Source organism: Gambusia affinis, linkage group LG03 (genome assembly GCF_019740435.1).
Source record: "Gambusia affinis linkage group LG03, SWU_Gaff_1.0, whole genome shotgun sequence".
NCBI lineage: Eukaryota > Metazoa > Chordata > Actinopteri > Cyprinodontiformes > Poeciliidae > Gambusia > Gambusia affinis.
The window spans coordinates 8,639,253-8,653,086 of NC_057870.1; the positions used below are offsets into that span (position 1 = coordinate 8,639,253).

At 38.8% G+C, this 13,834-nt stretch overlaps 2 protein-coding genes across 4 annotated transcripts in view; one reads left to right on the top strand and one right to left on the bottom strand.

Annotated features, from left to right (window-relative positions):
• LOC122828110 (transmembrane protein 132D) overlaps window positions 1–10,127 on the top strand; it is a 40,355-nt gene extending 30,228 nt beyond the window's left edge. The window contains exons 5-9 of the mRNA XM_044111389.1: window positions 2,264–2,407; window positions 7,317–7,522; window positions 7,754–8,018; window positions 8,182–8,373; window positions 8,470–10,127. Of these exons, the coding sequence (XP_043967324.1) occupies window positions 2,264–2,407; window positions 7,317–7,522; window positions 7,754–8,018; window positions 8,182–8,373; window positions 8,470–9,792 (2,130 nt within the window). The 3' untranslated portion in view covers window positions 9,793–10,127. The remainder of the gene's footprint in view (window positions 1–2,263; window positions 2,408–7,316; window positions 7,523–7,753; window positions 8,019–8,181; window positions 8,374–8,469) is intronic.
• glt1d1 (glycosyltransferase 1 domain containing 1) overlaps window positions 1–13,834 on the bottom strand; it is a 64,004-nt gene that overhangs the window by 25,926 nt on the left and 24,244 nt on the right. Inside the window, exon 12 of one of the 3 annotated variants that reach the window (XR_006370163.1) lies at window positions 2,009–2,128. Coding sequence is in view for 2 of the 3 variants with exons in the window: in XM_044111391.1 (XP_043967326.1) it covers window positions 12,694–12,858 (165 nt within the window). In the remaining variant the exon portion in view is untranslated. Of the gene's footprint in view, window positions 1–1,643; window positions 2,129–10,136; window positions 12,859–13,834 lie in introns of those variants that run through there. The other 2 variants (XM_044111392.1, XM_044111391.1) reach the window with 2 other exon arrangements.

The following is a 13,834-nucleotide window of genomic DNA, read 5'->3' on the forward strand; positions in this document are numbered from 1 at the left end:
TCAGGCCTGTTTATTATGCTGCACTACCTCTATAATTAATACATGATATAATCCCCTGTCACTAAACATTACAGCTGTTTGAATAACAATATTGAATCTCGGTTATTTGTCACTTGGGTCATGAAAATTCTACCAAACAAACAGTCTGAGGGGATTAACGTGAGTTTTAGAGTAATTCCTAAAAGTACGGAGAACATATATTTTCTTTGCATCGTCCTGCAGTTCCAACACTTTGGTGCTGGGGTGCTTTGGTTCAGATGCTACAGTATCCTGATTTGCGAATGACATAGTTCATCTTACTGGTTAAGCAGAGTCTGACCATAGGCTGAGGGCCAAACATGAGATTTTCTACTTGGCTCAAAGAAACATCAGCTTCTGTTTCAGTCTTCAAAAGAGAAAAGGCGATGGTGAAACTTTTTCTGACAGACCCTTTAGCGTAGAGATGAGGGGAGAAAGCTCACATTGCATATTTCAGTCTCATTTAAACAAGTTCTGGAGTCCAGGGACGCATATCTGTCCGCCTCATTTTCATACTTAAAAAGCACATAAAACTGTGTCCTTGGTTTTGATTTAATAGATAATTTAAAGAGGCTAGCCCCTCTCATAGCACTTCCTACAAATATTATTCTATTATTTAAGTTCTATTCATGGCACATATGAGGGTTTTGCTGAAGGCCAAGTTAAACAAAGTAAATGGGTCTGTAAAGAACAGGACAGGATTGCAGAACTAGATTGCTTCATTTTAAGTAGGAGGCCTGGATTTCAAGGCCATTTTATTTGCCATTGATTTCAGGTACAAATTTGACCAAATGTCTCCTCTTTATCCACTCAATGCGTTTTTAGAAGTAGATGTTAGTGCATAAACGTACTCAAACACCTTTATATCATCAAATATTTGCCTTTCTCATCTGTCTGGTTCAGTTATGAACAGCTATAATTAAAGTTTTAGGGACAATCACGCCATGCGCCGGATTGATTTGATGAATGTAATGATGATCCTTCGTTGTGCAGTCCAAGAGACATAAATGTGTCGCTCTGGAAGTCGTAATGCGCTTAAAGTCCTCACACTAAAATATTTAAAGCAGATAAATGAACTAAGCCAGCATAGTTATCAAGTCATAATTTTTGAAAAGCCTGTTCCCTGAATGGCTTATCACCTTTATTCAGTGTAAGCTGAGTAGATTTTTTGGTTCTCACACACTTCAAATAAATGTTTAATGGGATTCAGGTGGGATCGTTTACTGGGATCCCAGAGAATTCTGGGATTCTCTGGATAAAATCAGTTACCCATTTAACCAATAATACCTGTGTGTTATTGGTTAAATGAACTGAACAGGTCACAGCATGAACTAATGTCTGCTTGTTTGCCAGCAAGCAATTGTTTCTCTGTAGTCAAGGGTCCAGACTCTGTTTGAAGCAAAGAGTGAAATAATGGGCTGGTTTTTACCAATCCAGTAAAGTTTCAGCAACACTCTATGCTTTCTTGTCCTCGAGTATTTTTTTGTTTATTACGTACTTTAAGTTTTTTTTTTTAAATTAACAACTGCAAGAAGTAATGCGTTTACCACAATGTTACAATCTTCCATTAACAACAACAACAACAAAAAATAAACTCTGTCATTAATTTTTAAGTTAAGAACACTAAACCCAGCACAGATGGGGCACACAGACAGGTGTCAAGCCAAGAATGAAAATGCTGCACAAATGTTAAAGTTATCAGTAAATCAAAGAGGAGTGAAAAAGATTTCCTCTGCTTCAAAGACGAAGTATTTTAAGAGGAAATACAGACTGGGACACCACATTCAGTTCATGACTGGTTATGTCCCATTCTCTGGTGAAGGGCAGCAACACTTCAGACTGAACACCACAGCTCATTTTCAGTCCATTTCTACTGGTGTTTGACCACGCTTGAAAATGTTACAGCTTCCTTTGGAAGGTCATGCTTGAGCAGAGAAATCAGGCTTCATCTCTCCTCGCCCTGTCAACTGTGTGTTGACCTGGTCATTACCTCTCCTCCTCTCAGCTCAGCTCCATCCTTGACTTCCCAAAGGGACAATGGCCTTTTTATGACTTCAGCGCTTCGACGTCAGTGAGCTAGCCATCACCACAGTTGCCTTTAGCCTTTCTCCTGGAGAGGAGTTGTAAAACAACAACAAAAAAAAAACATTCAGTGTCTGAATCATACATATTTTTAAACATGGAAACATTGAAATGTTATATTTGCTGTTCTGATGACGTCGCTTGATCTTTACATTCCCTGCAGGACACAGAGATCCTGAACACCGCTGTACTGACTGGAAAGAAAGTAGTGATGTCTGTGAGGACGGTGGCTGTGGAAGAAGATGGATTGGTCACAGATGTCTCTGACTACACAGACTGCAGTTCCACTGACGAAGATGTTCTCAAGGTATAGTCTATGTATTATTGAATTCAATCTTTATACAGTTGAAACCTAAAGTTTACATACACAACAAGCAGAGCAAACCTCTGTTGTTTTGCGTCAACTAAAATTGCAAAAATTATTTCTATCTGCTAAATTTCACGACAGTCAGAGAAAGGTTATGTCAGAGATTTATTTGGTAATGTACAAGTATCTCTGTTTTTTCTCATAATGCAATGATGGTCATTATGGCAAAACAGCTCCACATATGAATATCTTTGTCATTGTGTGCATTTGCAAACTGCAATCTGCCTCTCTTGAGTTTGTTCTGGAGTAATGGCTTCCTCCTTGCTGAGTGGCCTTGCCGCCCATGCCGGTACAGGACACATTTCATAAGAATACAAAGTTGGCACTCAATCAAATCTTCGACTTTAACTGCTTCTATGTTGTCTGCTAATTGTAACTCTCTCCAGTGGACTGTCAGGACTTTGATTTAGTTATTACGTAGTGATGCCGCAGGAACAGGAACCATGAAATAGTCAAACACACACAATTCATTCACTGGCTGTTATAAGTTTGCATTGTAATAGCTTAATGACATATTTAATATCTTATTAAATAGAAAGAAAAAAAGACATTTAATTAAATATTTATGTATTCATCATGGTATATTTAATCAATGTTTTAATGATGTATCAATTTATTTAATTTTTCTCCTCTTTGACAACATACCATTTCTCCATACATGAAATCGTCCTCTGGACTTTCTCAGATAGATAAAAAGCACATGAATCTTACTGCACGTATTCTTCTACAAAAGTGATAAACCACTGTTCATCTCGTCATTCATTATGAGAGCAAAGGTAATGGCATTTACCTGGATAAACAAATGCGTTAGACCCTTATCCCTGGTGCATTTTAATTTGGTGGAGTATGAGGGGCTTTAGAAGTGAATTTCATTTGGTTCAAACACCTGCTGAGGTCGACAGAATGGGATAAACACGCATTGAGTGGATAAAGGTGTTAAGAAAGTGAAATTATGAATGAATATAAAAAATGTTAAAGTGAATGAAGTAGTAGCTGCGACAGACTGGTGACCTGTCCAGGGTGAACCCCGCCTCTCGCCCGGAACGCAGCTGGAGATAGGCACCAGCAACCCTCCCGACCCCATTAGGGAAGAAGGGTGTAAAGAAAATGGATGAATGGATGGATGAATGAAGTAGTCCCTTTCAACCCTGTAATATACCCGTCTTTTCCTTTATACTAAGCTCCTTGCGTGTCTGCTGACCTAATGGCTGCTCCAGTCACAAACATTCACTTTAATCTTCTTAGTCTAACAGCTTGACACGGATATCCTTCCTCCTCTGCTGTGCCTAAGGGGTATCAAATATGCCAGTGATAGATGGAGTCGGGTTTATCTATAATGGACAGCTCACATCATAAGATGAAAGTGAAAGAAAGTGTAATCTGCTGTGTTGGCTGGGACAGGAGAGATGCAAAGTCTGAATATATGTAAGGATATTTTCCAGTTGGTTGTATCATAATTAAATATCCCACTGAAAACTACTGAGTCTTCAGTGGAATGAGGACTTTCTTTTTTAATATATTATTATTATTATTATTATTATTATTATTACGGTTTGGAGATTACTACATGTCGATCAAATGATCAATAACTCACCTTTTGCTGTATGTAGTCATATTTTTCATAGAATATGTATTAATTGGGAAAGAAAATTACAAACATAGCTGTGCCAGTGAAGCAAAGCAGACATTTCCATTTATTGCTCTGCTTGGCGATGAATGTCAAATCCTATTTGAGATAAATATCTAACAACAGGAAGATATTTTTTGGACCAATCAAATTGTATATAAAATAACTGGGTGGCCAGTAAACAAAACAGCATTCCTTATATATTAATGTATTAAAAACATATGTTAACAATCTTGAAGGTCACATTCTAATCCTAGTCAGTAAAACTATTTACAAACTTGAGCAATGTTTCTTGAAGTTTGATGTATGGATCATATAAGAAAATATGTCCTTGCATCTCAGTTGGCAGAAAGGAGAGCGGACAGTGATGTGGTCATGTTATCATGTGCTTATGAAAAAAGCACATGATAACATGTCATGTCATTTCAGAACTCAGTTCTGAAATGACTCACATTCAGTGGGCTCTTTGAGAAAAATATTGCTCCATCTTCCTCACACGAGTCTTTGTATTTTTCCTTTGGTTATTCGTGAAACAGATGCTGTTCGCCTGAACTTAACTGCAAAGTTTCACCAAATCAGTTTTTTCTATGATATTCAACATTTTGTAACACAAGTGCTAGCTCTGTAAAGGCTAAAGTTTATGTCACGCTGTTTCCTATCTTTCCATGGATCCTGTTTAATTGAAAAATTGGTATCAAGGGTGAGAAATGTACAGTGTTCTGTCTGCACAGGGTACCTTACTTCTGTTGTTTTGTCACTGTCTCATTTCAACATTTAAGGATTAAGTGACTATCTAGAATGACATTACAATGCTCTCTCAATAAGTGGACCCAGGTAGTCACATAATTATTTCCTGAATTCATCTGGACATAGGTCAAGGTCCCAGTTTCACCTTTTAAGCATCCAGTATGCCAAGATGAATTTTCTTCAGTGTAGACACTAAATACTAGAGTGTGATTAGATAATATTGTAGTTAGTGCTAATGTGAGCTATCTGAGCAGTAATTGATGGTTCATTTAGCAGTGGGCAGATGTGTGGTACACATTGTTTGAGAGCTGTGGATCTGAAGTGGAATGTCAAATCTTTTACTACCTCTTTTTGTAGCTTTTGATGTAGTGATTTAGTGTTTGAAAATGAACTGTCAGCACGTAAAAAGTTATCTTTTCACTAGTACATCAGTGAGCACGAATCACATTTTGGAACCTGAATATGGTTTGGTACAGAAGCAGATGTATTTGGTATGCAGGGATGGCGGGACCAACTGCGGTTCACCAATCCACAGTTACCGATATCCAAATCCTTCCATCAAGGAAAAGGACAAAACTAATCCACCCTGTAAAAAAAAAAAAGTTTTAATTTATGGAAAATTCTGTGGTTGCCAGAATTTGACTGTAATTTTACCGCATGGTAAAATTCTGGCAACCACAGCTGCCGGTATTTTACCATAAATTAGAGATGGTTTTTTTTTTTGTTTTTTTTTGTTTTTTTTTACAGTGCAGTAAGAGCATGATAGAAGCTGTCATGGCTACATTGATATGGAAATGAGAAATTTCTCTCAAACCTGAGGGTCAGTGGAGTCATTCTCTGCGCACAGCTTCAGAGTTTGCTTTAAAATTCTCTTTTGGACAAAATGACTAGTTCAGGAATCCTATAAAGATGAACAGACAGGATCTGCTGTGCACGAGTACATGTCCTAAAGTGAAGGACCACATTTTTTGTCTCTCTTATATGTTCAGCTGTAAGTAGATAATCACAGGAGGTTATTAGTGGTATGTTACACATCTTTTCCCATGTTTATTTATTTTTCTTCATTTTTATTACATTTTTGTGATCATTTTAACTCAAATCTTGTGTTGTGGATTTCTGAAGAAGCATTTTTTTTTCCGTACATGTCACGTAAACCCCCCCCTTAAATATATACTCCAACACAAAAAGTGAATTATTCTCCGTTGACAGTGGTAGGTTTTGGGTATGTCTAATCTAAACAACACAAAACTGGTTTGAATGAACTAGCTTTCTTTAGATCCAGACTCTCTTTGGATGCCAAAAATGACCCACAGGCTTCCATGAAACCAAATCTTTTAGTTTAGTGGCCTCAAAGTAGAAAACCATGCATCTGGAAATATATGCATTTCATTTTGACAAACAGCTGTGATTTTGGAAAAAAAATAAAAAATAAAATAAAAAAATATATATATATATGTGGTGTTGCTTCAGATTCACCTGTTTCCCCATTGTAGCTGGAATCCTTGTATTTTTCTCCTTATGCATTAATAATGTCATTACAGAAGTTTAAGTCCCATAACTTTATTTTATAAAAAATAACCTATTTAACTTTTTTATTTAAAAAAATATCAAAGCAGAAAATTAAGCTGAAATTCAAATAGTGAAAATTCTGGAAGTCATTTAACTTGTAGCTGTTTTTATCAAATCAAGAGAGAAACAAAAAAGAAAAGTTTAAAGACTTTTTTTGATCTGGGATTTTCGTTCAGGCATGCACGTTTTTGCTGTGAATTAATTTAAAGGGTAGTTTGTTTTATGAGTGTACAAAGGTTAATTTATTCATATATACCTTGCAAATTATACCCAGCATAAAAAGTCTTCAAAGTACTAATACCGGCAGTTTATGTAGCCCATGTGACATCAGCACCACAGTGTAGAACCATGTATCTAATTAGTTGAAAGCAGAAGAGAAACTGTTAACAAGATCAAGGAGAAACTCCTGATAGATGTCACAAAACGTCCGTGAGCTCCGTGAACATCTAAAAAACTTGCAAAGGTCACCTTTGAAATTAAGATGCAACGAATGCACATGGCGGTTCGAGCACTGATGTCAGCACCACACTGCAAGATATTTGAATTAACATAAAACTGCAATGCTGCCTCTTCCTAACGCTGTGGACTGGTGATCATCACGGTGCTTTATTACAGCCAGCTGACGTTACGGTGGTAGCATGCAGAGCAAAACTGCTGCAAGCCCATTTGTTGTTGCAGGAACAACCCATTTGTTAAAACAGTGACTTTTATGGGAATATTTAATTATTTTTTGTCATTGGTTAGATGACAAACATCTCCTTCATAGACAACAAATTTGCTCTGCGTTGGATAGAGATTGTCTATGTACTAGTGCGAATGCAAATTGATGTTGTTAGACAGGTGATCAAATTGATATGTGTGATCTGATGAATTGCTTCCTCCGCTATTCTGTCATCCTCCATCCAGGTGTCAGACAGATGTGACTATGTCTTTGTGAATGGCAAGGAGATGAAAGGCAAGGTGAAGATGGTAGTAAACTTCACCTACAGCTACCTGAGTGCTCAGCTCGAGCTAAACGTGTGGATGCCTCAGCTTCCTCTGCAGATTGAGTTGTCAGACACAGAACTGAGTCAGATCAAAAGCTGGAGAGTTCCAATCCTGACCTCAAAAAGGTGAGAGACACATATACAGAATTACATTGAACAACATTCCCTTATTTAGTTTCTACATGTTGCTTGATTTAGGTAATATCAATTTAAGCATCTTTCCAAGAATTTAAAGGACATGATTCTGTAATTTGGAATAATCCAATGAAGCAAAGAGGCAGGGTTAGACGATCGAAGGTTGACATTTTCTATGTATCAGGTGTGAGCGTCACGTGTGTTTGCGTGCTTCTATCCCAGATCTGGCTGGAACAGTGAAGAGGCTGAACGGAAAGGGAAAGGCTGCATGCTCCAACTTCAACATGCGCTTGTGCGGGTTCTAACCCATTTTGTGGCTGAGCAGGAAGACCCGCGGGACCCTACTGCCTATTTCCTGGGCTCTGATTGGCAGGTGGATGTTACAAGGTTGGTTCGATACTTCATGAAGGTCGAGGACCCTAGAGTTGCAAGACTTCAGGAAGGAAGGGTGCTTTCAGGACGAGACTTTGGGACCACAAACATCCAGGTAACAGGCTGAACCACTGATTTTTATGCTTTTAGAAATTAGCAAGCGACAAACTGCACAACCAGCATTTATTAAGACCTGATTGAAGTTGGATTCTCATATAAAGATGCCATCTAACTCACCTTTGATGTATCTATTCTTGTCCGACATTGCTGTGTGACAGGTGTTTTCTCCACTGTCAGATGTTATCTTGGCAAAGACAACAGTTAAAGTTGTGGATGACAAAGTGAGCATCACAGAGTTAGGTGTTCAAGTGGTTTCTGGACTCTCTATGACGTTGCAACGCAGCTCAGGAAGTAGCAGGGCCATCTTGGCTACCACAACAACACAAGAGGTTCTACAAAGCCCGAAACAGGTACTATTCTATAATTTATTTTTAATGTTTCTGAGGGAACAAAAAGCTTAGAATAAATCATAATTTTTGCTATTTTTCTGTCTTTTTTTCTTTTAGGAAGCTTTGGTCAGTTCGTGGGTCCAGTTTAGTGATGGCAACCAGACGCCTCTTGACATTTATGATCCAGCCAACTACCGTTTGACAGTGACATCTCTTGATCAGGGAGTGGTGTCAGTGCAGGGAAGACCTCCTCTTGTAGTGGCAGAGGGTGAGGGTGAAGGAGTCCTAGTTAGAGTAGAGTTGTCCATCTGTGAATCCTGCCAAAAGTCTAAACGCAAAAGTACGGTGGCTGTGGGCAACGGCAGCCTTAAGGTCAAGTTTCAGGCCAACGCTCGGCGGCCAGGTGGAGCAACTCGCAGCGTAGACCGGAGCTCCGTTGGAAACAAAGACAGTAACAATGACTATGGCAACGATGGGGAAGAGATGGACGTTGAGAGAAAGCAGCGGAGGCCATCACAGTTTCTTCCTTCGAGTATCCCAAATTCAAACAAAGAGGAGAGTGTTATTCAGAAGATCCCAACCACAATCAGATCTACTGTGAGAACAATAACTAGCGGCAGTCTCGGAGGGGTGGGCAAGACAAAAGGACCAGAAAACACTGGCAGTCCAACCAGCGTAGTGAATGTCAGCCTCCTGAGCAGCCCCAGAGAAGGCAGCAAAGTATATAGCTCAGACAATATGATAGTGGAAGACATGAGCAGTATTAGTTTTACTAGCACTGTGAAAGCTCCTGGAAATCTGGTAAACTACAACGACTTCCCCACCAAGGTGGAGATCCCTAGACCAAAACTGCCAGAGGTAGAAAGCGGTGATGAAGCTTTGGTCAACAGGCCTCTCACAGACCTGGAGATTGGCATGTATGCCTTGCTGGGTGTTTTTTGCCTAGCCATCCTGGTGTTCCTAGTGAACTGCATCTCATATGTTGTGAAGTTCAGGCATAAGAAGCCTCCCTCTCATGGCCAGGAGCCCACAGGGCATAGGCATGACTGGGTCTGGCTTGGCACAGACGCTGAGCTGGTGATGACTGTGCCATGCAGTCCAGTCCAGCAAGACTCACATACAGCGACCACTGTGATAGACATTGGGCCCGACAAGACTGCCTCTCTCTCCAGGAGGCCCAGTTGCCTGGCCTCCGTAACAGACTCTCCTCTCAGCTGTGCCAGCTCCCACCGGACCAAACCCATACAAAGCGAGTCCATTCACTCGCCCACCAGCAAGAGAAAGCGAGTTCAGTTCACCACGTTCTCCACACTGGAGCGCCAGCATTCACCACACCTCTCACCCAAGGAAAACGGCCATGGCATCCACTGGGTTGGAAAGGAAGAGTGCAGTGGGGAGGAACCTCAAGTGCCCATCATAAAGCCTGGGGACCAGTTATAACACAGAACCTGATCAGACCTCACATGTACAGCAGATGTGGCTTCGATCACCTCAATGCCTTTGTCAAGAAAATGGGATTTTGTATCAGGCCTCCTCAACATTTCATTGCCCATTTAGGCCTTTTACATGTACATGTCTTGTATATTGTATATACTTAACATATGAGAGTGGATATATGTGATAATGCTACAAATGGCTGAGCAGATACATTATTGTATAGACAATATTTAAAGCCACAACATGTTCATGCTGCATGAGGCACCCTTGATGCACCACACTCTAAAAAATACCGAGAAAGAAAAGCGAAATATTTAAAAATAAAACTCAAACATAAAACTCAAAAATTTTTTATATAAAAATGACTAATTTAAAAGAATAAAATGTATATGATGTTCAGTTTCTTATTCTATTATTAAAAAAACATAAATAACATTCTTTGACATTACATCGTGATAAAAAAAAAAAAAAAAACACTGTGGGGTTGAACAATTATTATAATTTACAGTACAAAATGTCAGGTTGTTGAAATGTGACCATGACTGAAAAGTTCAAAAATCTTTCCCACATATAAGCACATCACTCCTATAATTCAACTGAATTATAGGGCAGCTTGGTTAGAAAGTAAAAAATGAAGAGGCAACAACATGATTACAACAGGGTGTATTAATACCTTATTGCAGCATTTTTCAATTGATATTTACTGTTGTTCTTTGTTAGGAGTCTGTCAGCATTCCATATGTTGATTTGGAAATTTACTCTCTTTACTTTGCAAATCAGTCAGATCAGCCCTCTTCAGGTGATTCCTGCAGATATACTGTCAGATTTGTCTTGAATGACTGCTAGGCCGTCTAAAAATAGATATTATTTCCTCTGATAGATTCGTCCTTTTGTTGACTTAGATGTATACTTGGACTCACAAAGATCCTGAAAATAACAAAACGTTGAAGGCTTTGGGTCAGAACTATCTCATGTTTGGAATAGACTCAAATGTTTGGAACTATTCAGTCACCTTGACCAAATCCTCTATTCCATCTGAAATTCAAACTGCAGTATGTCACTTTATTATAAACAATATGGTTTTCACATATTGTTTTAAAACGGTCTATGTCGTGACAGCATGAGACACAAAAGCTGAGCTCCTCCGCTTTCTAGCTGCGGTTCTACTGCCATCTGCAGAAACACAACCAATCAGAGCCAGGAGGAAGGTGTTAGCGTGGTCAATCAAGTTCGTGTACGCACTCCTCGCACCCTTCCCTTTGCACTGTTGCTAACTTAGCGACTTTGTTGTTATATTTAGCGACTTATCAGCTCCTTTTATTTTTTAAGCGACTAACGACACATGGAGCAACTTTCTTCTGTGTTAACGGAGACTTTTATGACACCATGCGAAAGCACCAATTTTACTACAGTTACAGCAAGCAGAGAGCCGACCTTCACACAGTCAAAGGACTTACAGGTAGTCAGTCTGACAGCAGCCTTGTCATGCAGCAAACACAACCTTCAATCAGAGCAGAAAGGAGACCCGTCCCACTCTGTTTGCACATTGTGAATAACGCATATTGTTGATCCCGCTCTGGATATTAGAATGATGCAAATATTTTTCATCTAGCCTAATGTTTTTTGCTCTTAAACTTTTTCATATCTTGAAATAAAGAACAATAAACAGACTGTTTATGTAAGTTACATACTGTAGCTTTACATTACCCCAAAGACTGAGGCTCTCCGAACCATAATTCACTGTGATAAGCTTTTTTTTTTAGGAATTATTGACCCAAAGTTCAAGTAGGGTTTTATTAGACTAGAACAGTCTTTTGCAAAGTCATGGGAGATTTCAGTGGTTTGGAAGAACGACCATATTAGCTCAGACAAATGGAGAATTCAGGTGATTGTCACATCTAGAAAGTTATTATTAATCTGAATGTTTTGTAGCTTCTTCAGTATTGTTGTTGGCTTCTTCCCATCCCCCCTGACCAATTTTATTCTTCTAATGCTTTTTCTACAATAAGTGATAACGATCTTTACTGTGTCATGTGGTATTTACAAACTTGTGGATTTAAGTTTTTTTGCACATTTCTCCCTATCTGCAAAGGAGCATGTCAGGAAACACTGAATGAAATTCACTAGCAGGTCTAAAATAAAGACGATTGAATTTTTCCAAACAGCTTAAGGCAGCTTCTTATTTTTAATTTCTTTTCCTGAACATCATTTGTTTTTAACCAGAATTAAAAAGTCTCCCTCTTTTACACCAGGGAAAAAGAAAGTTTTAACAAGTTTAGCGAGCAACAGTCTACCATATCTGGTATAGAATGCAGGTAAACCAGTAAGATACCTCTTTAATGTCCGTTTCATGTTACAACTTTTCTATCCATCCCAGCTTCAGTGCATTGCCAACACCAAAATTTATACAGCAAATTGGAAGGACATCATTTGCCCCCTTGCCTTTTAAACCGATTCAGAGTTTGCTGGGGTCCTGAAAATCCATTTGCTGCACTTCATTAAACATGAACGAGTTAGCCAGCATAACTTTTTGTCTCACCAGAATGGGTCATAATTCAAGAATCAATTATTTTCACATCATCAACCAGTGAAGAAAATCAAAGGAAGATTTATTTTATTTTTTTTAGTTTTATTTGCAATTTTTTTATTAGTTCCCTTTATGTAAAATTGCTTCACCGCCAGTGAACTTACATTATATTTATATACAAGACATTATATATATTATGTGACACTCCAACACATCCATGCTTTTGGTTCAGTGTTACATAGCTTATAGTGAGGAAGGGCTGATAAAACTTTAATTTTATTTAAATTAGTATAAGAATAACTATATTAAATAAGTAAAAGAATATACATACAGTACATCCTCTTCTCTGCAACTAAAGTTCCTGAGAAAATATGCAGTCAGGCTAAAAACTGGGCCTTGAGCAGCTTGTCCACCAGCCTCTGATATGTTTCCCTCTCCCGTTTCACACTGTGATGTTCCTCCACGTAGAGTTTTCCACTCCTTACCACTCTCTCTCTCAGCTCCGGATCTGACAGCAGCCTCTGAGACTGCTGCACAAATTCCTGTAAAGGATAAAGCCAAAATCACACCCATTTACTGCCAAGAGCTACTTAAAGCTTACCAGTGAAGTTGCTTGGAGATATATTACTTTAAAGCATTAAAAAAAATCCCAGGCAAGGGAACAGAACCCAAGATAGAATCCAATGACTGTTAAATACTTCAAAAGCGTTTGTACATTGCCAAAAGTAGAAGATATTTATGGCTTCAGATCCAAATATGGATATCCAACAGTTGGTTTTTTTTTTTTTTTTTTATGTTTTTTGGCTGCCGTCTCTCATTTGCTTAGAAACGAAAGAGGGCAACAAACAATGCATATGTTGCAGCTAAACAATATTGTCCAATTATCTGTCTAAGAGGAGGAAAAAAAAAGCAAATAAAAAACTGATGGATCCCTGGTTAAGATGTTTTTTGTCCACACAATCACGCAGATTTCTAGTTGCTCATCTGTCGGCCCAGCTGGCCGAGAGAAGAGAGTAAGGAAATGAAGTCAAAGTGCCTTGTGTGTTGTTACGAGACAGCAGCCAACATTTAGTGCTGTGGCGAGCCAATAGGCGCACCAAGTTTAAGCCACTGGCAGGCTGCATACTATTTCAGCTTTCTCTTCGAGTGAAGCGATTATGTCTGAAGAGGCTCTTCTCTTTGGCCATATGAGAGCTTTGAGACCTCAGCAGCAGTACTGAGTTCAGCTAATGTGTAAAATGTTTATATTCAGGCAGGAAAAGCCATATATGACATGAAAGTTGCTTTTAACAATAGTTCACACACAATTTCAAAATAGCCGAGGTCAGAGCTTTCCAGAAGCTGAATGCTAACCTACTTTATCCATTCCAATGTGTTTGGCATAACTGGGTGGCTGGAATACAAAGGTTCAACCAGCCAGCTGTTGATTTAAAGTGAAATTGAACAATTAGGAGGTAGCTTTCCTTCGTTATTTCTTCCACTTTCTGCGTTAAATGGATAACACAAATAACAAAACAG